General features: G+C 55.4%; 12 protein-coding genes across 24 annotated transcripts; 7 read left to right on the top strand and 5 right to left on the bottom strand.

Moving 5' to 3' along the window:
• The first annotated feature begins 219 nt into the window (after positions 1-219).
• Positions 220-1,356, top strand: H257_07666 (hypothetical protein). Its single transcript, XM_009833256.1, has 7 exons — positions 220-377; positions 428-523; positions 582-700; positions 749-823; positions 880-946; positions 994-1,102; positions 1,152-1,356. Exons 1-7 carry the CDS (start codon positions 274-276, stop codon positions 1,284-1,286), a joined length of 705 nt encoding a protein of 234 aa, XP_009831558.1. The 5' UTR covers positions 220-273; the 3' UTR covers positions 1,287-1,356.
• On the bottom strand, positions 1,344-2,493 carry H257_07667 (hypothetical protein). The gene has a single exon (XM_009833257.1). The coding sequence runs from the start codon at positions 2,476-2,478 to the stop codon at positions 1,429-1,431; it is 1,050 nt and encodes a 349-aa protein (XP_009831559.1). The 5' UTR covers positions 2,479-2,493; the 3' UTR covers positions 1,344-1,428.
• Positions 2,494-2,595: 102 nt separating this feature from the next.
• H257_07668 (hypothetical protein) lies at positions 2,596-4,335 on the top strand. Of its 3 annotated transcripts, XM_009833259.1 has the most exons (3): positions 2,596-3,369; positions 3,424-3,635; positions 4,036-4,335. In XM_009833259.1, the coding sequence occupies exons 1-3, from the start codon at positions 2,615-2,617 to the stop codon at positions 4,197-4,199; spliced, it is 1,131 nt and encodes a 376-aa protein (XP_009831561.1). In that variant the 5' UTR covers positions 2,596-2,614; the 3' UTR covers positions 4,200-4,335. The 3 variants fall into 3 exon arrangements, with proteins under 3 accessions (XP_009831561.1, XP_009831560.1, XP_009831562.1); XM_009833258.1 differs by having other exon boundaries at positions 2,596-3,635; XM_009833260.1 differs by lacking the exon at positions 4,036-4,335 and having other exon boundaries at positions 3,424-3,769.
• Positions 4,336-4,472: 137 nt separating this feature from the next.
• H257_07669 lies at positions 4,473-6,808 on the bottom strand. 2 transcript variants are annotated; one of them, XM_009833262.1, is made up of 5 exons: positions 6,437-6,808; positions 6,092-6,385; positions 5,254-6,039; positions 5,056-5,200; positions 4,473-4,995 (listed from the first exon to the last, which is right to left on the bottom strand). In XM_009833262.1, the coding sequence occupies exons 1-5, from the start codon at positions 6,761-6,763 to the stop codon at positions 4,553-4,555; spliced, it is 1,995 nt and encodes a 664-aa protein (XP_009831564.1). In that variant the 5' UTR covers positions 6,764-6,808; the 3' UTR covers positions 4,473-4,552. The 2 variants fall into 2 exon arrangements, with proteins under 2 accessions (XP_009831564.1, XP_009831563.1); XM_009833261.1 differs by having other exon boundaries at positions 4,473-5,200.
• A 71-nt stretch (positions 6,809-6,879) lies between these two features.
• H257_07670 (hypothetical protein) lies at positions 6,880-9,743 on the top strand. Its single transcript, XM_009833263.1, has 4 exons — positions 6,880-7,008; positions 7,058-8,007; positions 8,546-9,283; positions 9,334-9,743. The coding sequence occupies exons 1-4, from the start codon at positions 6,904-6,906 to the stop codon at positions 9,422-9,424; spliced, it is 1,884 nt and encodes a 627-aa protein (XP_009831565.1). The 5' UTR covers positions 6,880-6,903; the 3' UTR covers positions 9,425-9,743.
• On the bottom strand, positions 9,280-11,786 carry H257_07671 (hypothetical protein). Its single transcript, XM_009833264.1, has 2 exons — positions 10,960-11,786; positions 9,280-10,730 (listed from the first exon to the last, which is right to left on the bottom strand). Exons 1-2 carry the CDS (start codon positions 11,701-11,703, stop codon positions 9,549-9,551), a joined length of 1,926 nt encoding a protein of 641 aa, XP_009831566.1. The 5' UTR covers positions 11,704-11,786; the 3' UTR covers positions 9,280-9,548.
• A 106-nt stretch (positions 11,787-11,892) lies between these two features.
• On the top strand, positions 11,893-13,241 carry H257_07672 (hypothetical protein). Of its 6 annotated transcripts, XM_009833267.1 has the most exons (6): positions 11,893-12,027; positions 12,106-12,574; positions 12,672-12,749; positions 12,818-12,869; positions 12,933-13,043; positions 13,114-13,241. In XM_009833267.1, exons 1-6 carry the CDS (start codon positions 11,939-11,941, stop codon positions 13,185-13,187), a joined length of 873 nt encoding a protein of 290 aa, XP_009831569.1. In that variant the 5' UTR covers positions 11,893-11,938; the 3' UTR covers positions 13,188-13,241. The 6 variants fall into 6 exon arrangements, with proteins under 6 accessions (XP_009831569.1, XP_009831572.1, XP_009831567.1 ...); XM_009833270.1 differs by having other exon boundaries at positions 12,672-12,869; XM_009833265.1 differs by having other exon boundaries at positions 12,818-13,043.
• A 57-nt stretch (positions 13,242-13,298) lies between these two features.
• H257_07673 lies at positions 13,299-15,307 on the top strand. 2 transcript variants are annotated; one of them, XM_009833271.1, is made up of 6 exons: positions 13,299-13,595; positions 13,650-13,799; positions 13,861-13,938; positions 13,997-14,023; positions 14,094-14,213; positions 14,259-15,307. In XM_009833271.1, the coding sequence occupies exons 1-6, from the start codon at positions 13,356-13,358 to the stop codon at positions 14,988-14,990; spliced, it is 1,347 nt and encodes a 448-aa protein (XP_009831573.1). In that variant the 5' UTR covers positions 13,299-13,355; the 3' UTR covers positions 14,991-15,307. The 2 variants fall into 2 exon arrangements, with proteins under 2 accessions (XP_009831573.1, XP_009831574.1); XM_009833272.1 differs by lacking the exon at positions 13,299-13,595 and having other exon boundaries at positions 13,622-13,799; positions 14,259-14,990.
• Positions 14,870-18,120, bottom strand: H257_07674. Of its 2 annotated transcripts, XM_009833273.1 has the most exons (6): positions 17,615-18,120; positions 17,476-17,563; positions 16,368-17,429; positions 16,239-16,298; positions 15,623-16,165; positions 14,870-15,267 (listed from the first exon to the last, which is right to left on the bottom strand). In XM_009833273.1, the coding sequence occupies exons 1-6, from the start codon at positions 18,076-18,078 to the stop codon at positions 15,028-15,030; spliced, it is 2,457 nt and encodes an 818-aa protein (XP_009831575.1). In that variant the 5' UTR covers positions 18,079-18,120; the 3' UTR covers positions 14,870-15,027. The 2 variants fall into 2 exon arrangements, with proteins under 2 accessions (XP_009831575.1, XP_009831576.1); XM_009833274.1 differs by lacking the exon at positions 14,870-15,267 and having other exon boundaries at positions 15,506-16,165.
• Positions 18,121-18,126: 6 nt separating this feature from the next.
• Positions 18,127-20,679, bottom strand: H257_07675 (hypothetical protein). The gene is made up of 7 exons (XM_009833275.1): positions 20,402-20,679; positions 20,284-20,345; positions 20,172-20,214; positions 20,063-20,124; positions 19,414-20,001; positions 18,973-19,349; positions 18,127-18,909 (listed from the first exon to the last, which is right to left on the bottom strand). Exons 1-7 carry the CDS (start codon positions 20,622-20,624, stop codon positions 18,243-18,245), a joined length of 2,022 nt encoding a protein of 673 aa, XP_009831577.1. The 5' UTR covers positions 20,625-20,679; the 3' UTR covers positions 18,127-18,242.
• A 394-nt stretch (positions 20,680-21,073) lies between these two features.
• On the top strand, positions 21,074-22,054 carry H257_07676 (hypothetical protein). Of its 3 annotated transcripts, XM_009833278.1 has the most exons (3): positions 21,074-21,365; positions 21,420-21,845; positions 21,907-22,054. In XM_009833278.1, the coding sequence occupies exons 1-3, from the start codon at positions 21,170-21,172 to the stop codon at positions 21,972-21,974; spliced, it is 690 nt and encodes a 229-aa protein (XP_009831580.1). In that variant the 5' UTR covers positions 21,074-21,169; the 3' UTR covers positions 21,975-22,054. The 3 variants fall into 3 exon arrangements, with proteins under 3 accessions (XP_009831580.1, XP_009831579.1, XP_009831578.1); XM_009833277.1 differs by having other exon boundaries at positions 21,074-21,845; XM_009833276.1 differs by having other exon boundaries at positions 21,420-22,054.
• Positions 22,055-22,186: 132 nt separating this feature from the next.
• H257_07677 (hypothetical protein) lies at positions 22,187-25,868 on the top strand. The gene is made up of 2 exons (XM_009833279.1): positions 22,187-22,795; positions 22,847-25,868. The coding sequence occupies exons 1-2, from the start codon at positions 22,366-22,368 to the stop codon at positions 25,807-25,809; spliced, it is 3,393 nt and encodes a 1,130-aa protein (XP_009831581.1). The 5' UTR covers positions 22,187-22,365; the 3' UTR covers positions 25,810-25,868.
• The last annotated feature ends 328 nt before the right edge of the window (positions 25,869-26,196 follow it).

A 26,196-nucleotide genomic window follows, 5' to 3' on the forward strand; every position in this document is an offset into this window, starting at 1 on the left:
GATTCGAAAGTTCCTGATAAGGACAGGCATCTCTCCTGGTACTGTAGCGATGTCAAGCTAACGTCACATCATCATACTTGGTTACAGTAAGTTTAACGTGAGAGCACTTGAGATGTGGGATACAGTGCCGCCTCTGGCCATGATTCATTGAAGCCATCGCACGTCACAATACGAAATTGATTTCGCAGCATGGGATTGGTAGTAATGCAATTTATTTTAGCCAATCCATGAGCACTAGACCTTTTGCCATGATGCACCCATTGCACGAAAATCATGCTGAAGCGATTGCTTGTGGTGGGAGGTTCTGGCGCGTTGGGCCGCGGCGTGGCGGCACGCTTTAATGCTGCCAAGTGGTCTGTGATCAACGTCGACTTTGCGTACGTCGTCGCATGATCCAGTTCTCGAACGTCCAACGGTCCTGCAATAGAGCCAACGGGGACGCCGACGTCGTGAACGTGACGTTGGATTCGGGGAAGAGCACGTTGCAGCAATTGCCCAAAGTCGTCGAAGGATTGAAGAACCAGTACGTCGAAGTCGTCGTCTACGTACTAGGACTTGCACTTTCCTCATCCTTCCTGCAGAAAGGTCGATGCCGTGGTGTGTGCCGCGGGTGGATGGGCCGGCGGCAACATTGCCAGTCCGGACGCCGTGGCCAACTTGTCGCAAATGTACTCCATGAACATGGAATCTGCCCTCCTAGGTATCGTCATCTATCTTGTCCGCATCTGACAGCGATGTTCTCCATTAGCTGCGCATGTGGCTGCGACGTCGTTGAATCCCAAGGGACTTCTCGTCTTGACGGGGTCCGCTGCTGCGTTGACAGGTACAGTGCGATCGTCGACCAACTGTAGCTAACTATGTATGGCGTTTCTTCTGTAGCCACACCGGAGATGGTCACGTACGGCATGACCAAGGCGGCGACGCACCACTTGGTGGCCAGTGCTGCGTACGCTTCCATGTTGTTTCCTCTCTGGTTTTAACGACATTGGGTAGGCCGACGTTGCCAACGGGCGCCACGTCGTTGGCCATTCTGCCTATCACGATTGACACACCCACGAACCGAAAGTACATGGCCGACGCAGACTTCTCGACGTGGACTCCGGTATGTACATACACTCCCTCTCCCTGGCTTTAGTGACATGTTCCACTAGGTGGACGAAATTGCGCGGCAATTGTTGGCGTGGTCGGCGGACCCGTCGACCCGTCCGACGTCGGGGGACCTCGTTCAAGTGACGACCGCCGACGGCAAGTCGACGTGGACGTCCAAAGGCAATCCATTCGCTTAGTAGCTTGCTTGGTCTCGATACGATTGCCATTGTAACGTGAATATAAATGTCCTTTTGGTGCAATTGGGCCGACGTCAAGATGATCAAAATTATGCCGATATATATCATAATGTTGCCATACTATCTCTACTTGCTTGTCACATTACATGGTGGTGCACGACCGCTGACAAACCAACCGCCGGATGTCTGGCGTGAACGTGCTCACGACCGTGATGTGGTCAGGTCGGCGGACGTCCAAGATGTTCAAACTGCCCTGGCGCGTACACACAAGTGCCAGCCAATCACTGGTCACGTGCACACTCGTAATGTCTGTGCCTTCCTGCGCATACGCCCCCAGCCATTCGAATCCTTCGAGCGGCCGAAAGCGAAGCACGCAGAGGCCGCCTGGCCCCAACGCCACGTACACGTGCTGGCCTTGCACGTGCACGCAGTTGGCCGCGGCCGACGACGGGAACGAGTGCGACCCGACTTCGACGGGGCTGAATGGATTGCTCACGTCCAGCACCTTGAGGCCGCCGTAGCTGAACGCTACAAATAGGAACGACCCGTGCAAGGCCATGTGCCGGGCGTCGAAGGTTCCGTGGGTGTACGAGCTGATCTCGCAAGGTAGAGATGCGTTGGTGACGTCTAGAATCCGAACGCCGCCGGGGCCAAAGCTCACGTAGCCCCAGCCGTCGCGCAGCAGCACGAAGCGCGGGTCGTGGAGCGAGTCGGCCTTGAACCCGCCGAGTTCCACGGGGCTGCTCGGGTTGGCCACGTCGAGCACCCGCACGCCTGATCGACCGAACGTGACCAATGCAATGTCCCCTTGCACGGCGACACTCTTGGCTCCGCAGCGCGGGTGGACGAGGGCGCCGATTTCGTCGATGGCGGCGTCGATGTTGGTGAATATTCGCAGCCCAGACTTCCCGCACGCGGTATACACGATGTGTCTCTCGATCGTAAAGTGTTTTAGAGTTACTTGCCCTTCCAGGAACTCTGCGACGACGTGCGGGTGCTCGGGCGTTGTAATGTCGAGCACGACCATGCCGTACGCGCCGAGCGACAGATATGCTTTGGTCGTGGCACCCAACGCTTCGGCATGCGCCCACTTCACCCGGCATCGAAATGCGCTCGACAGTCCAAGATGCTGTTGGACCTGTGCCATCAACGATGACAGGGTTGTCGTGACGACGGTCGCGGCATCGGCCATCTTTCTCCGTGCCGCTAGAATATAGAAAATGTATCTTTTTTCAGGTGTCACTATTTAAGGAATCGTGGTCACAGTATTTAAGATCTACCTCAAAATAGTGTAACCGAATGACATTTTCCAACCTTGAGATCACAACATGAGTTCTGTAGACCTCAACGGCATCATCCCGTCGAAAGGCAAGGGGAAGGGGCATGCCAAAGGTGGCGCTGCTGCCAATGCGAAGAGCGGGGACAGTTTGTACACGTGGAACGAAGACCGTGTGAACGAAGTGCGCTCGAACAAGCAGTGGAGCCATGACCCCAAGTACTTTCGGCGAGTGCAGGTATCACCGTCGGCGACGATGAAGATGCTGTCTCATGCGCAGTCGGGAGTGGAGAAAGGCATGAGCTCTCCTGGGGGAAAGCCTGTGGAGATCATGGGATTGCTCTTGGGACGGCCGTCCACAGACCCCGCGAATCTCAACACGCTCATTGTCACGGACGCGTTCCCGTTGCCGATTGAAGGTGCCGAGACCAAAGTACTTGCCGACGACCAGGAAGTGATGAACTATATGATTTCGCTGGGGGAAGCGATTGAAACGACGCGAAAGGAGAAGTTTATGGGGTGGTATCATAGCCATCCGTTCGACGTCGAAGTCACATCCCATTGCTTCCTCAGCAGCACCGACTTGAGTACCCAGCTCCAGTGGCAGCGCTCTGAAGATCCACATGGCAATCCATGGCTCGCCATCGTCATCGACCCCCTCCGATCGCTCGCGAAGAAGCGACCAGAGATGGGTGCCTTCCGCGCGTACCCTCCCGAGTTTGCCGCGCCGGTCAACGAAACCCCCGACGGCCAGATCGTCACCGACGATACGGCGCGTGTCGAACGCTGGGGCAGTTGCTGGAATCGGTATTGTACCCAAGTACTCGTTGGCGACGATTCCACCCGTTTGTTTGTGATTAGGTACTATGCGTTGGAGATTGAGTACTTTATGAGTACACTGGGCGCAAATGTGCTGGGGGTACTCAGTGAAAAGTTCCTGTGGATGCGGACGTTGAGCTCGACGCCGACGCTGGAGCGGGAGAACCGCGAGCGATTTTCTGAGCGCATTGGGGGGCTTGCAACCAAGTTGGACGGATGCGAGGCTTCCGTGGGCAACGCCAAGGGCTACTCGTGTACGTCCCTGACGATGTGATTGTCCTTTTACCCCAAATTTGGCTGATTTTTTGCCAAATCTATCGATATATCGATTACTTTTTGTCCTGACTTTTGTATGTCAAGATCATCCAGTGTCACACTAATTTCAGTCACACACCAATTCAAGGTTGAATTGTTTGCAGTGTGGTTTTGATTGGTCACTTGATTCGCGTTGTGGGTTTTGATTGGTCGATCGATATGATACTTGTCTGCCGATTTGGTGATTCTGCTCATTCGATTGAACCCCCAAACACTCCAATTTTTTTCGAATCGACTTTTCGATACCCCAACCAACTGTGACAATGTTATCTCGATACCTCAACCACCTGTGACAATGTTATCTGGATATCCCAACCACCACCTGTGACAATGTTGTAGCTCGCATGAACTTTGGATACTATGTGCCCGACACGCTCAAGACGGCGGCAGCATCCAATGAAGACTCGGCCCTCGACAAATGTACGCAAGCCGCCAACGAACTGTCCATCGAGCAACTGCATGGACAAACCATGCAAGTGGCCAAGCAGATCTTGTTCAATTGACCCAATCTATCGCCGTTTGTCCTTTTGCCATACAACAACAGCAACATGGCTAGTAACGTTATGATGGATACGTACGTGGGATACTTACTACTGTACTAGTTCCTACTAACTTACTAGTACTACACGCACCGATTGTACTAGTAGTATATCGCTGCAATCTCGTTAGTAGGGGTTAGTAGAAGGAGTTAGTAGTAGTAGTTAGTAGGAGGAGGCGGAGTACTATTAATAGTTCCTACTAACTTACTATTATTCATAATAGTACTACACGCTCCCATTGTACTATTAATAGTAGTATATCGCTGCAATCTCGTAGTAGTTAGTAGTAGTAGTTAGTAGTTAGTAGGATAGAGATGCTACCGGCGCTTTCGTATCTTGTTGGGGCAGGGCATGGCCGACACAAACAGCGCTTCGGCAATTCGTTCGCGGGCTTCGAGCTCGTCGTCTTCCTTGGCGATTTCCCGCCGACGCTCCAAATTGACTGGCACGACGTTGGTAAAGTGCGTGATGAGTCGGCGGCGGGACGACATGGTGACCACGTGCGCCTTTCGGAACGTCTTTGCATGGGTCGATGCAGAAGAAGGAAGAGGCGATGGGACAGCGGCGGCATATCGAGGCAGGTACCGGACATGGGTCATCCCATCTCGTTCTTCGTCATGGGGCGATGACCGGCGTACGACCAGCGTGTCATACACCACCGTCGCCCCAATGCATGCTGGATCGGCTTCGTCGTGGGTCGGTGGGTCAGCACGTGGTTGCCGGTCGCCATATAGGCGCTTGAACGGTTTCCGCCGCCAGTCTGACCCAACAGGAGAGCTGGTCCGTAAGACGGGATGGCCGACACCAAGTGTACATGTACCAACCAACGCTGCTTGAGGGTTTTGATGGGCTTGGGGCACAGGAGGTTCCTCGTCGCTGGAGCCTTCCACTCGAAGTGGGCGGAGGGTTTGCTCCACGGCAGTGTATACCGGCTTGAAGTCGCCCGTTACGCTATCCCTTCCAACCTACAACCAGCAAACGATACAGGACCTGCACATAGCCGCCTGCTATAAAGTACCTTGGACGAGCAAAGCGTAGCGTCCACCCAGTCGTCATGACGTGGAGTGTGCTGCTGGTCCAGAGCGTCACTAGCAGTCGCATTCACCAGGTTAAATGTACTGCGTTCGACCACAGGGAGGTCCATGCTTCTTGTCGTGTTTGCAGCGGGCGTCATCGTACCGTCGCTGGTCGACAGAGGTGCCCCAGTCGGCAGTTCCACCGCTTGGGGCACGTATGCGTGTCCAAGCCGTAGCGGCGTCTCGTCCACCGACTGATTCGTGTCGTCGTCGGCCTCAAATCGTTCGGAAGAGGCATGCTGTAGCAACATCTGCGACACGGTTTCATCGGTCATGGTCGTGGGGGGTTTGGTAAAGATGATGCTGGCCGCCAGTTCTTGATGGAGGATGTAGGCCAAGTGCGCGGCGTGGAGACGTTGGACGCGCCGAAGTAGCGCGGGATTGTTCCATTCCGACGGGTGCCCGACCACCGACGGCCGTGACTGCAACGAGGACGACGTTTGCTTGGTCTGTGGGACGGACGGAGGCAGCTGCTGCTTCTCCGACGCGCCGCCATCGCCGCCCGACGTCCCGATGGGATACACAATCAACACGTGGTCCTTGATGGATTTGCCAAGGTGCTCGACCAGCTGTTCGTCGTTGTCGGGAGCGTTATACGCGGCGTACACTTGGCCCCCCATGACAGGTACAAGCGCTTCCATGGACGACGATGTCAGGAACACCACGAGGTAGTTGCTAAAGAGCGAGAAACGGCGCGGGTCGGATGCATAAGACGGCTGGTGTCTTTCCTGGGTAGGAGCGCGATGAGTTGCGGAATGATGGGGAGAAACGGGGGACTACCTCGGTGGAGGACGACGATGACGCGTCGTGCTGGGGAAGGAACTTGTCGCAAGGCGGCAATTCTTCGGCCATGGACTTGCGCCGCAAGATCGCTTGAACCCACTCAGACGCGACAATAGGGTGGTTGTGTGCCATTGCCCACAACACCTTTTCCGTTGCAACAAACTTGCCCGGGTCCGTGATACAGTAGTTGACGTCGTCGACAGCCGCAGTCACGACGTGCATCCCGATGGCTTTGCATCCATCCAAGAGCATCTTGCGGTTCATCTTTTGGATGCGCGACGTCCTCGCAACCTAGAAGGACGTGATGAGCGTTGGGACATGGTGTCCACGGTGGTACAGTACCATCTTGAAGTACCGCACACGAAGGATGGTTGTTTTCGCGCCAAACGAGACTTTGTCCCCCGCACGAAGGGGCATGGGTGTGTTGGGACTGATCTGCACGTCGTTGAGGTACGTTCCGAAGCGGGATTTCTTGTCGACAAGGACAAACGATGGCAGCTCCGCGACGTTTTCCAGATCCAAAATGCCGCCGACGAGGAACTCTGCATGGTTGCGCGATATGGACTTGTCCTTGGGAAAGTTGAAGACGTTTCCGCTGCGACCAAGGCTCCATTCTCCTTGAACCAAGTGCAGGGACATGGACTCGGACTCGACTTCCAGCACCCACATCCCTCCAAGCTCGATCGCGGCGAAGTTGTACCGGTAAGTGAGCGCGCAAACCCAAAAATTGGGTTTCCGGATAAAAGCAATCCGTATCCGGTGTGCGAGTGCAATTTCCACAGTTTCCAAGGCTGCGACGAGATATCCTCATGCGAGTGCAAGTTGTGGTAGAGCTGCTTCCGCAGCGCTCAACGGTGTGCCTTTCTTTCGACCATGCTGATGTGACTGGCAATCATGTTAAAGCCCAGCTCAATGTATGTACATTTGTACATGCGTGTCGATATGATGCCAACATTGACGTAGGCGCAGACAAATGTTCCGTTCGACCTGGTACAACTCCTGCACGGCATGACGCTCCTTGACGACACATGTGGGGTTCCCCATGCCCCAAATGTGCTACGCGCTGTGTGCGGTCGGGGTTTGTTGGGCGGAAAGGGCGGGTTCGGTGCCATGCTTCGAAGTCAAGGGAAAGGCGCAGGTGCCAAGGCGACGCGGGACTTTGGCTCGTGCCGCGACCTCAGCGGTCGTCGCTTGCGCCACGTCAATCAGGAAATCGCCATCCAGAAGTGGAACGAAGAGGAAGGGCTTCGCGCGCAACGCAAAAAGGACGGCATCGAAGACCGCGAACTGCCCGTGGAAGAAACCCCCAGCGGCATTGCCGGATGGCACTTGAACACTCCATCGTGGGCCGAAGGGTTTGGGAAGAAGGCGTCCACTCGCATGAAGCGCAAGCGGAAGACGATCATGTGCACGAGTTGGATCCAAGCGCGCGCGCGCGCGACGCCGCCGCCGAATGCACGTCGCGACTGGGGATGCCCGCGCGGCCGCAACTGCAATTACGCGCACGGCGAGCTCGAACTGCGCGGCGAGGAATTGACGCTGTACAAGAAGGAGCAAAAGGAGAAAAGTCTGCGAGAAAAGGACCTGAAGCGGGACCAGTACGTCCACGCGATCGCCCCCGCCGCGCTGGAAGCCGACGTGAACGATGCGTTTCTAGCAGGTCTGCGACAGCGTAAGACGCTCCAGGCGTCGCAGGACGCCATCAAGGCCGAGCTGCAGGCCAAGATGGTGTTTACTCCCGGTGACGCCAAGTGGGGCGGCGGCGTGTCGTCTGTCGCCGGGAGCTGGCTCGTCCCGTTGAACGGCAACGTCCATGTGAAGCAATCGACGGCCGAGGAGAATGCGACCGTGGAAGGCCGCGGATCGTTCGGCACCGCAACTGTGTTTGGGTGCGCTTTGCATCGCGGGAAATGGTATTGTCCTTGTACCCCAAATGTGGGTGATTCGCCAAATCTGTCGATTGATTCATTGTGCTCAATTTTTTATAGTGTTGCGGTGATTGGTATCACACTAATTGAAGTCACACACACTAATTAGATGGTGATGATGATCCTGGTTTCCTTTGCAATCTGATTGGCTCAATTTATATGTACATGTAGAATAAACACAACAATACCCTATTGTGACGGGATCGTTTTCATCTATATATATATGTATATATTGTTATTTTACCCAAACTTTGGACTTTTGTGCTATTCGCCAAATCTATCGATCGATTGTTTGTCCTGACTTTTGTATGTAAACATTTTCACACTAATTTTAGTCATACACTAATTTTAATCACACATTGATTTGAAGGGGTCGAAGACTGGATTTGATTGGCTACTTGATTCGTGATCTGTGTTTTGATTGGTTGATTTTTTCGATTTGGTTATTCTGCTCATTCGATTGACCCCCCCTTCCACTCTAATTTCGAATAATCGACTTGGCAATATATATATATGTGAGTAGGTACTACGAAGTGGAGCTGTTGTCGGCCGGTGTGATTCAGGTGGGGTGGGCTGACGCCACGTTTGAAGCGGACGAGGACGAAGGCGACGGCGTCGGCGACCACATGGCGTCATGGGCGTACGATGGATGCCGCCAGGTCAAGTGGACTGGCGGCGAGTCGGCCGCGTACGGGGCCAAGTGGGCGGCGGGGGACGTGGTCGGGTGCTCTGTGGACATTGACGCTGGCACGATTGAGTTTGCACTCAACGGTACGTCGTTGGGGGTGGCGTTCACGGATGTCCACGCCACGGACGCGACCAGCATGCACCCAGGCGGCGTCTTTCCCGCGTTTAGCCTGGAAACGAACGAGCGCATCCGAGTCAACATTGGCGACCGCTCGTTTCACTACAAACCGACCGACTGTACCCCCGTCTTGGACGCGCTGGTGGACGTAGGTACAAAAGCGGCAACGTCACTAGTGCCAACAGAGCAAGCCATATCATCAAACTCCGAAGAGGAAAAGACCCCCCCCCCGCCGGTACATGATGCAGCGGCGCCAGAAGTCGACGCGCCATCTCTTTTAACAGACATCTTACTCGATCAAGAACCAGCCCCATCTGCTTCTCCTCGTCTTGCGGTATCCCCCGTGCAAGTGAATATGTTGGAAGACTTGATGGCATTTGAATCGATCGATGCGTTGAAAGCACTGGGTATGGACAAACTCAAACACGAGTTGAAGCATCGCGGGCTCAAATGCGGGTAAACATGGCATCTATTCGATATATATATTGACATGTGATGATATATAGAGGCACGCTGGAGCAACGAGCGGAGCGTCTGTATTCGATTCGAGGCAAGGCGATCCAGGACATTCCACGCAATTTGAAAGCCAAGGTGTGAGGTTGGATAAGTTTCAAGAGATGTGAATGGCCAATCAGCATCGTCCCCAGCAAGTCTAAAAGTATAGGTTTGAATGGTCTAAGTGTGTGAGTATGTTATGCAACTGCTGGTGGGGGTGATGGTACTACTGGTGCTGCTTGGGGCCAACGGGCGATGGTTTTAAGCTCAAGCTGGGCACAAACGACCGGTGGGTCTGTCGAGGCAATGGAGGAGGGGGGGGAGGGGGAAGGGGGTGGTGCACGTGGAATTGCATGGCGAGCGACGCCACGGACGACGTGATGGGAGGGGGTTGGTACCCGTAAAATGGAGTAGGGGGCGGTGGTGCAAAAGACGACGGCGCGAACGAGGTCGATGGGTGTGGCGGGGGTGGTTGGGAAGGCAGCGGGGGAGGGGGCGGCATGTAGAACTGGTGGCGGTGGATGGGGGGCGGCGGGGGGGTGTATTGTGGGGGCTGCTGCGATGGCGGAAGCGGCGGGGAGAAGGCAGGGAGAGATGCCGGCGGGGGCGAAGGGTACGCAAACGCGCGGTCGACGTCGGCAAAGGATTGGTCCAATGTGCCTTCAGAGTGGAAGGCGTTTTGGGCTGGGAACGACGTCAAGAAGACCCGACTGCCTCCACTGGGCAGCTGCTGTTTATCGTCTACTTTGAACTGTCGGAGGCGTTCGAGCAGCGACGACGGGGTCGTCTCTTTGGGTTGCTTCTTGGCGAACACTTGCTCGTGCACAGACACGACCACGTCGCGTTCTTCGTCAGATGGTGGCTCGTAGAGGTCTCCGAGGCAGGCTTGCATCCGGGCTTGGACGTCGGGGGAGAGTTGGCGCTGGCGTTTCTCGGCCATGAGCGCGCGGAAGGACGCCGCCAGATGGTCCTTCTCGTGCGCAATGTGCCGCAGATCGTCCTGATACAGGTCGTCCAGCTTGAGGCGCTTGATGTACAGCTGCGCGACGTGGAATTGGCGACGGTCGATGGCCATATCGATGAGGCGGCGCGGGTCGTACGCTGGTTCCGCCGCCAGTCCAAACTTGACCGAGTACTTGAGCGCTTTGTACAGTTCTCCGTACCGGCACATAAAGTCGAGCATGTGGCGCACCAAGGCCACGTCGCCAGTCAAGTCGAACGCCTTGAGGTAGTGCAACGTCGAGAGGAAGTCGCCGCTTTGAATCATGTGGCGCACGAGCACCGGCCCCGTGTACACGGCGGTTCGCTTGGCCATTTTCACGCACTTGATGGCAGCTGACCATTGCTGCTCGCCCAGGAGGTTGTCGATCAGGTTGTCCAGAGAGAACGCAGTCTCTAATTTGTGTTCCTACACCGACATGATTCGAATCACAATCACAGGATTCAAAAATATGACAAAATGATCCAAAAAAGGACAGAAATACGCTAAAATGCTCCCACAAGGAGTCAATTGATACAAAAAGGGGTCAAAATATGACAACTTGCTACAAAAATGGGTCAACATGATACAAAAGTGAGTAAAAAACTACACAAATATGCCAACATGATACAAAAGTAGGTCGGTGTACGGTGCATACCAGGATCACGGTAAACGCGTCGAGCCATGTCTTTTCATGGAGCATCCCTTGGACAAACTTCTTGACGGGGAATTCGCCTTCCAAGTGGAATTGCAGCGTGTACTTGAGCGCGGGCTTGTACTGCTGCACACGGATCATGGCCTTGACCAGCGTGCTGGGCGTCCACATGGGGCGGGTCGAAGGGTCGACGACGGGGGCGTTGAAGTGCGGAACCAGCTCCTGCGCGTATCGCACGGCGAGGTGGAAGCGGCCGCTGCGGACGAGTTCCATGACGAAATACGTCACCAGTTGCTGGTTCTCGGCTAGCTTGTGCTCGCGAATGAGCCGACCTGCCAGGTCGAACTGGCGATTGTCCAGCACCAAGCGCACGACGTCCGCGAGCTGGTACTTTTCGGACAAGTACGTGGATCCGCTGATCCATGTCGCTGCATCTTCGAAGCGATTCGAGGTCAGCATCGCCTGGAGCTGCTGCTCCTGCTCCACGGGCAACAACTTGGCCGACGACAGAGCGGTGGAGAATGTGCGAGGCGGCGCATTCAACAACGACGACGAGGTGCGCTCCTTGCCGGGCGTGCTTCGCGACCGCGGTGGCGTCACGCCGTCGCTTCGAGTACTCGCACTTGTCGCGACGTCCACTGGTTTTTCTTTGCCTCGCGACCGCGTTCGCGTAGGGAGTTGTTCGTTCAACGTCTTGCGTGGAATCTTCCGCTTGGAAAGATCCATCTTCTCATCTGCAGATGCCATAACGCCTAGGACGATATGATATAGGTATGATACGCGCCGCTCCTCCGCGCTATCAAGCCGTCGTCGTCGTGAGTCAACGGGGCAGGCAAGGTTGAAACTCAAGGGCTGGGTTGGATTTCTCCCACATTCGATATTTTGATATATGCACTTGTAGAGGTGTGGCGTCGTTGGTGTTTAGAATTCAAATCTGCATAATCGCGTGCAATTTGTGGACCAAGTACTGGGACCACGGCCGATGTCGTACGAGCATGAGATCATCCATGTCGAGGACAAGTGGGCAGAGCTGCTGCCGACGAGAATACCCCTTCGCTACGCGTTCTTCCGGTACGGCCCATGGCTTCCACATCCTTCCCTTGCCATATGAGTCTGACCTTGACGAACGAACGACCACGTACTGTATAGCTACCTCGGGTTCTGCATCAAGGTGCACGGCAGTGCGAAGAACGGACACACGTCGAGCAAGGCCTTGAAACCTGCATCGCGAGCATCGCTGCGGATAAAGATCTCCTCGAGCCAAGGGATCGTGCTGGACGAAAAGATCCCAGCGCACTTCAAGGACGGCGTGTACTACGTCCAAGACATTTCGCTTCAAGACGAAGGACTGCACACGATCCACGTGTGGATCGAAAGTCGGTTTCTCACGTCAGTGAAACCCTTTGCCCACGAATTGCATGTCCACCAGTTCATGCGACTCCATGACGATCCCGGTGCGCTCTTTGCAGGTCCCTACGGCGGCCTCCGGAGAGCCATCGACCCGTACTTGTATAAAGGACGTGATTACGAACTCAGGGACAACTTGGTGTGGACAGACGACCTCCTTCATCAGTGCTTAGCCAGGTCCAAGTCCAAATTGCGCACCGTCGACTCCAAGGTTCGTGGCTTCATGCGTACTCTACTCGCCTCGACCCAATGTTTTCTCATAGTAGTAGTTGGATTGTCGATATAACTTATTCTGTGCATACACGTAGTGGTGGCTGCGGCAGTTTGTCGAGCAAGGGGAGTTGCAGGCGAAGAAGCAAGTCCAACTGCGAAAAGCCACAGATCAAGTCTGTACTTACATCATCGATTGAAATCGCCACATCGAGCTGACACCATATATATATATATACTCCAGGCACTGCAAACACCCAGCCAACCAGCCCGACCTCGCAAGCAACCTCGTCCGAGTACGTGGCGACTCGATGAACCTACCTACGTACGTGCAGTTGATGCTAAGCAGCGTGAACTAGTTCGGGCAGGTGACAAGCGCGAGCACGATCATTACTTTCAAGGCCGCCAAAAGGAAGTCAAGCGCCAACGCACGGGGCAAATCCGCATCTTCGTACACGAACCCCTCCACGGTACGCCGCCGTTCCTCCCTTCCCTCACGGCAGGATGACTACCTCCCTCTGACGTGCATCTTGGTTGCAGCGAACGAGACTCAAGTCGTGTTTAGCAAGCTGGACCTGCATCGGCAGTTGGCGCTGTATTCTCAAAAACACTGAAACTAGATCTATGATTGGTTAAAATAGAAATTCTTTTGATCGTTTGATTGGACACTGGAGTTTAATAAATAGCCAATCGGCGCGCCTTAAATTTGAATATTGTTGGATTTACAAACTTGCGCCAACTCGGCGCCGCCGCCGCCGTCAGCTAGCTCCGAAGAAAGGCCCATGTTTGGGAAACGGGAAACGAACTCCATATTCGGCACCATCCCATTCAACCCAGACGACCAGCAGAGAACAGATGCGTACCTTCGGCAGAAGCTGAACTCGAACGTGTTGTCGCGACGACCCGGCCCCGGTGGACGGCGCTTGACCTACCTCGAGAGCTGCAAGGCCATTGAAATTGCAAACGAAGCGTTTGGATTCAACGGATGGAGCTGTCGCATCATAGATTGCAACGTGGAATGCGTACGTTTGCATTCGATCCTGGTATGTGCTGATGCAATGGGGGGACGACAATAGAAGGAGAAGAGCGACGACGGGAGGTGGAGCATCATCTACAGCTCTGTCGTGCGTATCGAACTCAAGGACGGATCAAGTCATGAGGACGTCGGGTTTGGTACGAGCGACGGGATGAAGGACCTAGGCGCTGCCCTCGAACAAGCTAAAAAGGTATATCCGTCGCATCGATGCTACCAACCTATCTCGTCCGCCGCATGCAACGTTGTCATAGGCAAGTATTTCTGACGCCCGGAAGCGTGCTTTGCGTTTGTTTGGCGAATACTTGGGAAACTCGTGCTACGACAAGGAAGTACGTGTGCTGCTCCTTCGGTCCATATGTCACTTTCGACACATCACAAGCATTCTAGCACATTAAGGACGTCGCTGCGAACCGAGTACGTGTGTGTGTACATATCCCATGGTGTTGTGTGCGATGTCTGGGCTTTCATGCCGATACATATTTAGGCCAACCAGTCGAATCTGCAGTCGCCCACTGCCATCAAGATTGAAAATGGACACACGAACATGGCGTCGACGGGGACCCCCCATACACCCCCCCTGCATCCCCCCCCTCGTCGTCTACCTGTACACATACAACTATTTCCCCCCTATTTCATCGTCACATGCTAGCCCACTACTACTACCACTCCAAGTGCGCCGCAGTTTCAACCACCTCCCCGAACTCCGGCAGTCTCAGGAGGCATCGTCCCACCAGCCGGCAGCAACAACGTAGGGCATACGCCCCCTGTGCCTATGGGCCACGGCTCCACGAATCCCGTCAATTCGTATGGCTTAACCACCCCCAACAACTCCCATCCTTCCCTTCCCCATCGACCGGCGGTGCCCCCCCCAAATCCAGTCATCAAAGCCGAGCCCAAGTCCATCCCTTTTCCTCCGACGCGCGCAGCCGACTCTTCATCTCGTGGACAGCAAATGGTTGCGCCACCAGTGCACAGTTGGAGCCACCAACCTCCGCCAGCTCCCGGGTATTCCAACACTGGTAACCACCAACAAGGGGCGGGTACAATGCACCCATCCTCGTCTGCAACATATGTCGACAGTGCATCCGCCAAGTCCATACCACGAGGAGGGGGGGGAGGGGGTACTACCTTTCACCGCCCCCTCCCGACCAACACGCTGTCGTCTCCGTCCATGCCGCATCCCCCACGATTTCAAGACGATTCTGCCAGTACCAATCGCAAACGGGCCTTGGATGTGTATGGCAACACTAGTACTACTACTACTAGTAGTACTACTACCACCAACGACGACGGGGCGGTGGACGATCTGGACGGGCTGCGGCTCTCCCAATTCGAATTTGACGACGGGGCAACAACCAACTCCAAGAAAGCTCGGTCCTAGGTTTAATCGTGTATAAGCTGGAATCGAAAGTGACGGGTTAAGGCAGGATGCCGTTGGTGATTTTCTGAAACTGGTCGTAGCGCTTCGTCCACTTGTTCTTGTAGCTGAGCTTGACCAACTTGACTGCGTGCTCGACCGTGTCGTCCATCGGCAGCGTCTCCACGAACCGATCGCGGAGCTTTTGCAAGTCCTTGACCACGTCCCGGTTCTGAAAGCACGGATATGTTGCCTTGTGCATCATGATTTCGACCATCGTGATGATCTTTTCTGCATTCCGCTACATATAGATTGTGAATTCGCTATATATTTCCAAAAATTCGGTTGGTTTGCCGAATAACATCGAATCACGCTGGAGTTGTGATTGGCTGACTATACTTGTGTTTTCTGTAAGAGCCAATCAAATCCACTCAAAATTGGATTATTAGCCAATAGCATCGATTATACTGTTGATTTGGAATCGACACAACCAAATATATGGACGTACACAAGAAAAATCGGCAGAAGAATTGAGCCAATCAGATTGCAGGAAACCAAAATCAACCGACATGGAATTAATGTGATAATAATCACCACAGAGTACTACTGAAGTAATGGACACTAACATACCTACTCCCCCACTATGTATATCGTACCTGCAGCGCCAGAAACCCGTGCGTGAACAGCTCGACAAACTGGGCAAAGAGGGGCGAGGCGACGCCGCCAAGGACGTCGACCATGTCCTTGGTGAGTTTGAACGGGGGCTGGCTCTCGAGACTCCATCCTCCCCCGGGCGCAATCCCAAGGACGAAGCCAAAGTCAATGTGGATCACATGTCCTTCTGAATCCAACAGGATGTTGCCGTTGTGTCGGTCCTTGACTTGCAAGATGTAGCACACGAGCGAGTATCCGACGAGGCTGTGCATAAAGTTGAGCGTCGCGAGGTCGCGGGCGGCCGGCGCGGGGTACGTCTGGTCAAAGTGATCCTTTAGGGAGGTGGAGGGCTTGGACTTTTTGATCGCATCAAGCGACTGCGCGTCCGTGATGGTTTCAATGAGCCCCGTGGAATGGCCCGTCGAGACGATGCGGTACGCTCGAAGCCACAGCGGCAGATGCGCGTCGCGAAAAATGCCTTGGATCTGGGCAATCAACTGCAACACAAACACTTCTTGCCGCATGTCGTCGTGGCTTTTCGAGATCTACAATGACACGAATGAATCCCTCCATCCCCCCACTTTTCGTCGACCTACATACAGTACACGAACGACATACCAGCGACACGACGTTCCACCCGCGCAGGTGGCCGTACGGCGACGCCACTTGCAGCCGCTTCTACAGTCACGACGATGGGCTATTTACTTGGTAGCAAGAATGGGCTCGGGTGTGTGATGTATTTATTACCTTCTTCGCGGCCCAGCTCTCGCCAAAGACCGTGGGCTCCATGAGTTTGGCCAGACTCATGTCGTACGCTGTCTTGGACGTGCGCCGCATGATCGTCGCCTGGATGTTCTGGTCCACTATGTCCTTGATGGACGCCAACGACACGGCGTCCTCTGGCGGCGGGTTGTCGTCGGTTGTGAGGTCGCAAGACGCCGACCGGAAGAAGAGCGCCGCGTACGTCGCTTGGATACACTCGAGTGTGTCTTGGTCATACGTGGCCGCTTGGGACGTGCAGCCAGTCGCCGCACGAGGGGGTGACGCTTCTTGGACCACTTCAAAGCAAATGAGCACTGGGGCGCGGCTGTGGGTTGAGAACACGGTCCCTTCGGCCTCGAGCACCCTGAGCACGCGGCAGTACGGGTCCGACGCGCGGCCCAGTGGGATGTACGCCATGTCGGGAATGACGAGACGGGCCAGCAGGCCCGGCAGTGCCGCCTTGCGACTTTCCCGCGGCTCCATGTGCCGCATGGTTTCCGAGATGCCGGCGAGGGCGACGATAAAGTCGCGTTCTTGGTGAAAGTACTTGTACCGTTTTAGGCGTTCGGCTTCGATCCACGCAAGCAGCGTGGTCTTCTCGGCCTCGGACAAGGTGGCCACGGTCGTGATAGTGTCATGTGACACGGGGCCGTTGGATGACGAGGGTAATGGCGTCGGTTGCGCCGCGCGCGTCTCGTCGTGTTTGGCATCTGCGACAGGTCGCAGGATCGACTGTTTGAGACCTGGGACGTCGTGAAAGAGCCGGACGAGGTCCCGCAGCTCAAAGTGCTGGTTCACCACTTGCGCTTCGATGGACATGATGAGCATGGCCACGATGTTGTACGTGGCTGTGCCATGGCAGTCGTGGAGCATGGCTTCAAGTAGCCAGAACAAGTGAAGCGCTACATGGATCGAGTTGCCCAGGTGCGCCGTGTACGTCTTGGCTTTGCAGATAGACAGCACCGCATCCACGAGTTTGTCTTTGTTTCGAACAGCGTCACACGAATGCACGAGCAAGTGCACGATTTGCTGGAGGTAAAACTCGACCTAAACGAATATTAGTCATACATGCGTTGGAAGTTGGGGCACGTACGTCGTCAATGTTGGATTGCGCATACTGCGACAGATGGCCCACGATGAGGTCCATGGCTACAGCATTGTCCCGGTACTTGTACAGTAGCCTAGAGCAATGGGAACGTGAGAGATGTGACAACTTGCCCTGTGGATCGTACGTGACAGCACGCTGGGCGTCGAAATCGGGCTGGTTGAGGCTGTCGCGGACGACATCCCGCTCCGCGTCGTCGGTGCAATAGTTGAGCGACATCATCGCATGCAGCCATCGGTCCTTCTCGGTCTTGGTGTCGGCTTCGACGACAATCAACTTGGATTTGAGCGTGGACACAATGAGCGCGTTCTGAAACGACGCCGTACCCACCAACGTCTCCTTCGTGCCTTTGTCCAAGTCGGACAAGTCCTTGACCCCCACGACGCAGCACGATGCGCGCGCAGCTTGTGCCTTGTCCACGGCGGCAGCCTCATCCTTGGAGCCAAAAATGCACAGCGTTCGACCAGTCAGGACGCAATAGCGCCGTCGCCGCTTGAAGATGCGGATGAACAGGTAGCCCTCGATCTTCACCGACGGACTAGTCGCTGTCGACAATGCCGCTGGAGCTCCGTCGTCGTTGTTGTTGCTCATGTCGCTAGAAGTCGCACTGCATGTCGAAAAAACCAAAACGACAGCGGATCCAGTTTGAAACGGTCGTACTTAGAGGGTTCAATTCAATTAACGCTCTTACATGTCAATATATCCATAGCTATTCCAACATATCGGACAATTTGAGTAACTCAACTTGGCTACATTTACACCATGACGTCGGTCCGCTTGGCTGCTTCAATGTGCTTGTGGTGGTCGAACGCGTGCTCGGCCGTATGGTCCAGATACGCTCGAATGTGCTTGGACGCGTAGTACTGGGCGGTGCTGCGATTGATCTTTTCGTCTTCGCAGATGCTAAGGAGGATTGTGTCGATGGCGATTTCAAACACGCCAAAGAACTGCGAAGCGACCGAGTACGACAGGATGAGCGTGACCACGAGCGGCGGAAACGGGCTCGACACGTCCACCGTCTGCGCAGTCATGTACCAGAACACGAGCATCGTGCATCCCACGGAGATGAGCACCTTGCCCATGACCATCACAAACGCTGCCACGATCGACAACGTCCCAATGCGCAACAGGTTGGCGGTCACGAGATGGAACGAATCGACGACCGCCACACAGAACGACGACCCCTTCATGGCGATTACAATGTACCCATTGCGACTGACAAACTTGATAAACGTGTGCAGGCACCACAGGCACGTGCGGCAGCAGCAGGTCACGACTTTCACCACCGAGTACTTCTGCGTGTGCTTTGTCTGGTGGTCCACATATTCCAGTGCCACGCGGAAGTACTGAACCACGGCCACCACCGCCGAACCAAACACCAGCGACCCAAAGTGGTACCGAAAGCTGTGCCCATACGATTTTCTAATAAGTCAAGTTAGATCGTTCGTAATATATCAACACGTTTCGAATATATATCGCTCGTACACGACGGCAAAGCCCAGTTGGTCGGTCGAGTCGCACCAGTAGAACCGGGCAATGGCACCGGCTATCGTGCACACCGTGACCGCTTCGATGAGTTGCTGGGTCCAGAAGATCCCAAACAGGTTGTACGCAAAGCACGCCTTCATCCAGTTGGAGCCCTGGGTCGTGCCGTTGCCATACTCGGTGGCCAAAGCCGGCACCGCCGCTTGGATGGCCTGCACGTGCGCCTTTCCGTCGTGGCGGGAGAACGCGCCACGTAAGTCGGCGAGGGAAATGTTACCGCAGCTGGCAATGTACATGCACGACACGACAAAGTACACGAACAGAATCAGAAGTTTGGTGGTTTGCACCACGGGAATTCCATACAGCGTGGGCATGTACTACATAATCATTTGTATCCCGTCGTCAATACGTTGATCCAAGAGCCACAACTCATCCACGTACCGCAATGCTACGGCTGGCTTCGTGAATGATGCCCACCGACAACCGAATTCGGGAAAACATAAACGCGAGCACGAGTACCAGTACGAGCGTGACGAACCCCAGGACCACCGTGACGACTCGGAACGACTTTTCGTTGTCGTTGCCGAGCTGAAGTACAAACGAATCGTCGACGGCGGCGGTAAACGCGTCGCTTTGGATGTAGTGCGCTTCGAGGGCCGACACAACGGTCGCCAGCACGAGCGCCAGCATCGTCACAAACAGACTGCCCCACACCGCCGTGCCTGGGTACAGCCGGAGCACTCCGAGCCACATCACCGACCCGGCAAACCCCACGCCGCAGCTGACGCCCACGACGGGTTTCCATGTCTTCCGGATGTCTTCGATGTACCGAGACAGCAGTTTGAACGTTGTCGTGGCTTTGCCCAAGATGGTCGCGTATTCCTCGGCGACGTCAGCGCCGACTGCCGTGAGGTTGGACGGCACACACCGGTGGAACACGTCGGTGGTGTCGTACTTGACCTTCATGCCGTTCACAAACTCGCCTTGGGCGGGGCACGTGGCAACACAAATGCCATAGTAGTATGGGCTCTACAAACGATGTGTGTCATATGTGTGTCGTTCAGTGGCGAAGTGTGATGCGTACACCCACTTTGATGTCCAAGCTCGGATGCGGGTAGTACGCAAACGGCGTCGCTTCAGTGCACAGGTGCCCTATCCCTCGAGTTAAGTAGGGCTAGGGTGTCAAGAGCGCCACGCACCAAAGTGATCCATTGGATAGACCAAACCATTCATGTCGCCATGCTGCGGATAGAACATCGGATCGTGTGAGCGATTCCATCATTGAAGGTGGTGGTGTATGATCGCCCATACCTTGTACGCCACGAGGGAAATGGCGACCATGCCAATCCAAAACAAACCAAAGAGCACGCCGCCTGCCACAGCGTCAGACGGGCAAGTGTAGGGGTAGTAGTGGAACTGATTCACATACACAAGACATCGTGGCACTTGCGGTCCGCTTCGAAGTACGCATTGCGTCGGACGTGAAGCAATGGCTGGCCAGAGCCATACGTGGGCGACGCTGGAATGACATCCGCGTACCGTGGCGATGTTGGTGCGGGAACTGGGTTTACTTCGGCGGCGGCCTTCTTGGGGGACGACGGGGGCGTCTGCCCCTTGAGCAACGACGCCTTCGTTTTGGACTTTCTTCCCATCGATGGATCGATGAGATGTCGAAACGACTGGCCAGATCCACGACTGAGGCTGCGGGTGTCCCTTGTCCATTGTATCTTGAAACGGTGCAACCTTTCGACGACCAATCACATCGCCCCACATTGCCACTGCGTGTTGGCCTTTTACCCAAAATTTGGACAAACCCATCGATTTCTTTGCACATGTACTGGCTTTTGTATGAAAAATCGTCCAATTTCCTTCGTATTGGCTGAAAAGAGTACTACGTAGTACTGTTTACTGTAATTGGCCACTTGATTCGTCTTCTGGGCTTTGATTGGTCACCGCTCATTCGATTGAGCATGCATAGTAAGCAAGCTTACTGTACAACGATATTACACGATATCGTTCGGGCGACGACCTCTGCCACAGGCAAAGCCATGCCTGCGGCCTCCATACCACATGCCAACAACGCATTATACAAACCATGACTAGCTGTTAGTACTAGTCGTTGCCATGAAGTTTTGGTCACATTAACGAGTTCTGGTGACACGTGGCTATTATTAGTTGGTCGTTGCCGCACACCATCATGCCTGATCATTCGTGTGGCGGAGCGATGGGAGTGGTAGGTGTCGTTCTATTGTTGCTACTGCTTCCGCCTTGGGTCGAGGCGGTGGTGAGTTTGCCCAACCTTGAATTCAACGCGGCGCTGGGCCAAATACCCCATGCTTCCAGCTACTACAAGTTTGATCTGAACCCGATCTTGGACACAAAGTACGTGCCTGGTACGTTTTTAGCGGCGAGTTGCTTTCAGTACGTCATTCTGTATGACCTTGAAGGCAATGCCATCGATGGCCTGGTCATGCAGACCAGCTGGTGGTCCAGCGGCAGCATCGATGAAAACGTGTTCTTTCAAGTCAACTTCACGGCAGAGTCGCCAATCATCAGCAAGGTCGTGGTGCGGTGGCATGGCTACTTGGCTGCCAAAACGTACGCCGTCAAGACGTCGTACTCGGGATACGACGCCACGTTTGTCGTGTTCAACACGTTCGAAAACGTGTCTCCCGCGTGGGACCGCGTCGACACCGTCGTACCATGGAGCAATTCGTCCGTCAAGTTCAACTTCCTTCGACTGGAGATCCAGAGCCCCGTTCAGTGCAATCCAAACATCACGGTGCGATGCGACAACCGACGGCTCGCGTCAGACCAAGGGCCAATCTATGGCATTCGCGAGGTCGAAGTGTGGGCCGCGTCGCAGAAGAGCGGTGGGTTCAAACATGCAGCTAGGTCGGGATGGCCTCCTAATGCTATCTCTCTTTCCCTCAGGTGCCCATGCCTCGCGAGTTGGAAGCATGGCGGCTTCGGTGCTCGTCGTCCTGTTGGTTAGCTTGTAAATTGTCAACCCAGCCGCTCTGCCATCAAAGTCGGATAAATAACAACACATCCGGATATGATGAATCCATGGTCGTTGCCCTTGTCTAGATTCATCTTGGCTTCAGTATGGTCATACAGTTCCTCCGTTTGATTAATCCCATAGGACACGAAAAAAGAATTTATTTGATACAAAGATCAAGTGATTTTGTTTTTTTCACAGGTAACCTCGAGTATCGCCCCCGTGTAATTATCGGAAAAAAACTCGAAGAACGTGTCTCGGCCACCATTCTTCTGCCCCGAGCGACATCCGCCATCGTCGAGGCAACTGGTCGATTGAGTCACGTGACGTACTAGCCGCTCCCATCAAGCACCATTCCCTGCCACAAGCAGTCGTCGACGCAACATTGGGCCATGTACGATGATTATCCTCTGGCGGATGCAGAGGTGTCGGACGATGACGACGACGTGGAAATGGTACTCAAAGGCGGCGGGTTTAGCCCCACGACCGATTTGTCGGTGGTGACCGAGTTGCCGTCGACGTACCTCCGTGCCTCTCGCGTTCGGTCGGTCGTTCGAATCCGCAGCACTTACGATGACGACGAGCACATGCCCACAACCCCCGAACAGGCACACACATACGGCGCGACGCCACCCTCCCACGACGCCAAGAATCAACGCACGCCGAACACTGACAGTGGCAACCGGCAACACCATGTTGCTTTCATCCTCCACCGGTCACCAGAGATGAACGTCCAGCGATCTGCGCAGTACACGGTGCTGCTGGCGCGGCAAAAGGAGCGATATTGGAACGTGACGCCCGCGAGCGTCGAATTCCTCGTTGGTCTGTATGCGTTGTCCATATATTCTCTCATCTAAGTCGTCTTTCTCATAGAGCGGTCGCTGGACTTTGTCGGGAGCTTTCGCGGGCGCAGCACGGCCAAGACGGTCGCGCGGTACATCTTATGGAAGCATTTTACTGGGTTGCTCGATTCGAAACGCTCGTTGGAGCGCAAACTGCGCGCGGCGCGGATGTCCAAGGACCCCATGGCCTCCTCCTCGCGCCGCCGAGACGCTCCTTCGTCCACCATCACAGCGCCTCCTTCCAACGACGACACGGACGGATTCGCACGATACAAAGGCGTCAAGCCGCACAGCATGGCCGAGTCGGTGATCCTCGATCGTCTCAAGCAGACGTTGAAGTGCTCGACACTCAAGCGCGACCCCGCGACCTCGGACCCCCATCATCGCCGCAAGAAGGCCAAAACACCAAAGCACACATCAAGTAGTAGGAGCGTGGACGGGAAGCGTTCGTTCTTCACCGATACGGCCGCGCCTTCGTATGCCGACAAGGCCAAGCAACCGATGGACCCGAGGCGGAGGGTGCTGGTGCCATCATCCCCTTCGGTGGTCAGCCAGCAGCCCCCCCCCGCCGACCCGCGTCGCCGCCGCCGACCGCTACTCAACGAACTCCCGACCTCGTCGAAAGCTTCGAAATCGCCCATCCAGGAGCAGCACCATCATACTTTGGACCGAGCATATGCCGACTTTGCCGCGTCGCCCAAGCCGAGGAAGCGCGCGCGGACAGACCCGTCGCCGCGGCCCCTGTACATCCCGCCCACATCCCACGTCACAGGCGCATCGGCGAGCTTGCCGGAAAACTGGAAGTGGCGCCCGCTCACGCAAGACATCAAGCCGATCCGGCCGTTCGACGGCATGTCGGTGGAGCAGATCGAGGACCATCTCCGGTCCATCAAGGTAGAGGGACGCGTGAGTCGGTTCCGCCGCTTTGGCGCGTTGCTGCAAAAGCTCATGGACCACCCGCGCAACTGCGGCGGTGTGTTTAATACCCCCGTGGACCCCGTCGGGATGAACCTGCCCACGTACACGTCGATTGTCCGGCACCCCATGGATCTAGGTACGATCAAGGCGCGCCTCGAGTCGGCGCAGTACGCGTCGCCGGAACAGATCGCGGCGGACGTCCGGCTCGTGTTTACCAATGCGATGGCGTTCAACGCACGCAACCACTGGGTGCATGTGAACGCCGATGCGCTGCTAGCCCACTTTAACGAGACATGGAGCGTGGACAAGTTAGACGAGTCGAAGGCGGGAGGGCATGCGTGCGATGTGTGCTGCGGGCACACGTGCGCGGCGTGCGACCAGCGGTGCCTCGAGCTGCTGGTGCCGTTCAGCCAGTGCTTTGGCAACTGCGGCACGACATTCCGCAAGGGGTCGACGTACTTTGTCACGCGCGACGGCACCCGCGTATGGTGCGCCAAGTGCCGCAACAAGAGCATGAAGGAGGAGCGGATCCTTCAGGAGGACGACGAATGCTTCCAGAACCCGCTGCTGAGCCGGCGCAACACGCTGCCCACCGCGTCCGAGGTGAGCGCGTGGCTGGTCAAGCGAAAGATGGACGTCGGCGTCGAGCCGTGGGTGTGCTGCAGCTGCTGCGGCCGCTGGATGCACCAGGTGTGTGTGCTGTTCAACCCCGTGGAAGCTGCGTACGACACGGCCAACAAGTTTGTGTGTCCGCACTGCCAGCTCCAGTCTCGCCGGATGTCAAGCATCCCCCCTAGCTTTCTAGACTGCACATCGTTACCTGAGACCGAGCTGAGCCGGTTCCTTGAGGCCAATCTGGGCGACGCCGCCGGCGATGCCATCGACTCGCTGTGTGTGCGCACTATGACGTTTACCGGCCAAGAGTCGCATCTGCCGACGGAGATGGTGCATCTGTTTCAATCCAACGCCCGCGTCGTGCGGCAGCATGGTACTACGAGGGAGGACTTGGTCGTAGACGTGCCCGACAAGCTCACGCACAACACCAAGACGATCTTTTTGTTCCAGAAACATCACGGCGTCGATGTATGTTTGTTTGCCATGTACGTGCAAGAGTACGACGACTCGGTCGAGTACGCCCCCAACCGACGCAGCGTCTACCTCGCCTACATTGACAGCGTCCGATACATGGAGCCTGCGAGTATCCGCACGGGGGTGTACCATAGCATCCTCACGTCGTACTTTGATTACATTCGGCGCCACGGCATGGAGCGCGTGTATATTTGGTCGTGTCCGCCGCAGCGTAGCCAGAGTTATGTATTTTGGTGTCACCCGCCGTTTCAAAAGACGCCCAGTGGTGACCACCTGCGCTCGTGGTACAAGCAGGTACTGGATAAGGCCCAAGCCCGCGGCATCATCCAGTCGTATGGGACGCTGTACGACCGACACGTGGCCGATGTGGCGGCGCAGTGGAAGAAGGATGCGGCCAAGGGGGACGGCGGGGGCGGCTCGTCGTTTCTGTGGCCGGGGGGCACGGGTATGCTGCCGCTGTTTGACGGCGACTTTATCCCGGGCGAGCTGGACCGCATCGCCCGCGCACTCAAGGCCAAGCACAAGCCCCGCCGCGACAAGGAACCCCCGACTCCCCCCTGCTTAAAAGACGCGTTTGCATCGTTCTTAACCGCTATGAAAGCCATGCGCGATGACTTGCTCCAGGTCGACTTGTGTCGTTCAAACGAGGGAGCGGTCGTCCCCGCAAAGGACCCCCCCACGAAACTGCCGCCGTTCGTCGGGTCGCGCTTCGCCTTCCACCAGATGAGCTCCCATGCATCGTACCAGTTTGACTCACTCCGCCGCGCCAAGCACTCGACCATGATGCTGCTCCACCAAATGATCAATGCGTCCGTGCCCCAGTGCAACACGTTTTGCCACGAGTGCGCACTCCTCATCACCCACGCCGACCATTGGTTCTGCCGAACATGTGCCCACTTTTCCCTCTGTGACTGGTGCCATGCCCACCACGGCCCCGACCACCCGCACCTCCTCTATCGAGGGCTCGACGATGACGAAGGCACCTAACGACGACATAACGAATAGGATGTAATAGCGTATTTTATGCACATATTACTAGATGTGTGTCGTTGGCGTGGCGTGCTACAATAGTAGGTAGTAAGTACTACACGTAAGTTACTTGATTTGGAAGTGCGATTACAACATGTAGTTATCGGGAAGAAGGGTTAACATAGTATCGAAGTTCGAAGTGTCGACTGCTGTTTCCAACCCCAAGTACTACTACTACGTAGTATGTTTTACTACTACGACGTAGTAAGTACAGTAGTCCCCCAGAATAGGGAACCTTTGATTCCGATACGTTTTAAGAGGTATCACTACTGCTCAGGTATAAAACTAAAAAGGTATTTTCGGTAGGGTTCCTTGCTTCTGATTGGTCAATGTACTCGGATTGAA

Source organism: Aphanomyces astaci (assembly GCF_000520075.1).
Source record: "Aphanomyces astaci strain APO3 unplaced genomic scaffold supercont1.16, whole genome shotgun sequence".
In the NCBI taxonomy this organism is placed as follows: domain Eukaryota; phylum Oomycota; class Saprolegniomycetes; order Saprolegniales; family Verrucalvaceae; genus Aphanomyces; species Aphanomyces astaci.

Excerpts from the sequence above, each read along its gene's own strand:
- H257_07676 (XM_009833277.1), top strand. The coding sequence starts at position 21,170 with ATGCCTGATCATTCGTGTGGCGGAGCGATGGGAGTGGTAGGTGTCGTT. Across the intron at positions 21,846-21,906 it reads GGCCGCGTCGCAGAAGAGCG|GTGCCCATGCCTCGCGAGTT; the intron begins GTGGGTTCAAAC and ends TCTTTCCCTCAG.
- H257_07669 (XM_009833261.1), bottom strand. The coding sequence starts at position 6,763 with ATGTGGGTGCTGGAAGTCGAGTCCGAGTCCATGTCCCTGCACTTGGTT. Across the intron at positions 6,386-6,436 it reads GTGTGCGGTACTTCAAGATG|GTTGCGAGGACGTCGCGCAT; the intron begins GTACTGTACCAC and ends ACGTCCTTCTAG. Across the intron at positions 5,201-5,253 it reads CTACGCTTTGCTCGTCCAAG|GTTGGAAGGGATAGCGTAAC; the intron begins GTACTTTATAGC and ends TGCTGGTTGTAG.
- H257_07668 (XM_009833258.1), top strand. The coding sequence starts at position 2,615 with ATGAGTTCTGTAGACCTCAACGGCATCATCCCGTCGAAAGGCAAGGGG. Across the intron at positions 3,636-4,035 it reads CAACGCCAAGGGCTACTCGT|CTCGCATGAACTTTGGATAC; the intron begins GTACGTCCCTGA and ends ACAATGTTGTAG.
- H257_07672 (XM_009833265.1), top strand. The coding sequence starts at position 11,939 with ATGTCGTACGAGCATGAGATCATCCATGTCGAGGACAAGTGGGCAGAG. Across the intron at positions 12,028-12,105 it reads CTTCGCTACGCGTTCTTCCG|CTACCTCGGGTTCTGCATCA; the intron begins GTACGGCCCATG and ends CGTACTGTATAG. Across the intron at positions 12,750-12,817 it reads TGCGAAAAGCCACAGATCAA|GCACTGCAAACACCCAGCCA; the intron begins GTCTGTACTTAC and ends TATATACTCCAG.
- H257_07671 (XM_009833264.1), bottom strand. The coding sequence starts at position 11,703 with ATGGCATCTGCAGATGAGAAGATGGATCTTTCCAAGCGGAAGATTCCA. Across the intron at positions 10,731-10,959 it reads ACGCGTTTACCGTGATCCTG|GAACACAAATTAGAGACTGC; the intron begins GTATGCACCGTA and ends ATGTCGGTGTAG.
- H257_07667 (XM_009833257.1), bottom strand. The coding sequence starts at position 2,478 with ATGGCCGATGCCGCGACCGTCGTCACGACAACCCTGTCATCGTTGATG.
- H257_07666 (XM_009833256.1), top strand. The coding sequence starts at position 274 with ATGCTGAAGCGATTGCTTGTGGTGGGAGGTTCTGGCGCGTTGGGCCGC. Across the intron at positions 524-581 it reads GTCGAAGGATTGAAGAACCA|AAAGGTCGATGCCGTGGTGT; the intron begins GTACGTCGAAGT and ends TCCTTCCTGCAG. Across the intron at positions 701-748 it reads CATGGAATCTGCCCTCCTAG|CTGCGCATGTGGCTGCGACG; the intron begins GTATCGTCATCT and ends GTTCTCCATTAG.
- H257_07677 (XM_009833279.1), top strand. The coding sequence starts at position 22,366 with ATGTACGATGATTATCCTCTGGCGGATGCAGAGGTGTCGGACGATGAC. Across the intron at positions 22,796-22,846 it reads GAGCGTCGAATTCCTCGTTG|AGCGGTCGCTGGACTTTGTC; the intron begins GTCTGTATGCGT and ends TCTTTCTCATAG.
- H257_07670 (XM_009833263.1), top strand. The coding sequence starts at position 6,904 with ATGCGAGTGCAAGTTGTGGTAGAGCTGCTTCCGCAGCGCTCAACGGTG. Across the intron at positions 7,009-7,057 it reads ATGTTAAAGCCCAGCTCAAT|GCGCAGACAAATGTTCCGTT; the intron begins GTATGTACATTT and ends ACATTGACGTAG. Across the intron at positions 8,008-8,545 it reads GCTTTGCATCGCGGGAAATG|GTACTACGAAGTGGAGCTGT; the intron begins GTATTGTCCTTG and ends ATATGTGAGTAG.
- H257_07674 (XM_009833273.1), bottom strand. The coding sequence starts at position 18,078 with ATGAGCAACAACAACGACGACGGAGCTCCAGCGGCATTGTCGACAGCG. Across the intron at positions 16,166-16,238 it reads GGTGGAACGTCGTGTCGCTG|ATCTCGAAAAGCCACGACGA; the intron begins GTATGTCGTTCG and ends GTGTCATTGTAG. Across the intron at positions 15,268-15,622 it reads ACGGGTTTCTGGCGCTGCAG|CGGAATGCAGAAAAGATCAT; the intron begins GTACGATATACA and ends ATCTATATGTAG.
- H257_07673 (XM_009833271.1), top strand. The coding sequence starts at position 13,356 with ATGTTTGGGAAACGGGAAACGAACTCCATATTCGGCACCATCCCATTC. Across the intron at positions 13,596-13,649 it reads TAGATTGCAACGTGGAATGC|AAGGAGAAGAGCGACGACGG; the intron begins GTACGTTTGCAT and ends GGACGACAATAG. Across the intron at positions 14,024-14,093 it reads AGGACGTCGCTGCGAACCGA|GCCAACCAGTCGAATCTGCA; the intron begins GTACGTGTGTGT and ends ATACATATTTAG.
- H257_07675 (XM_009833275.1), bottom strand. The coding sequence starts at position 20,624 with ATGGGAAGAAAGTCCAAAACGAAGGCGTCGTTGCTCAAGGGGCAGACG. Across the intron at positions 20,215-20,283 it reads TTTCCCTCGTGGCGTACAAG|CATGGCGACATGAATGGTTT; the intron begins GTATGGGCGATC and ends TTCTATCCGCAG. Across the intron at positions 20,125-20,171 it reads CTATCCAATGGATCACTTTG|GGCACCTGTGCACTGAAGCG; the intron begins GTGCGTGGCGCT and ends CTCGAGGGATAG.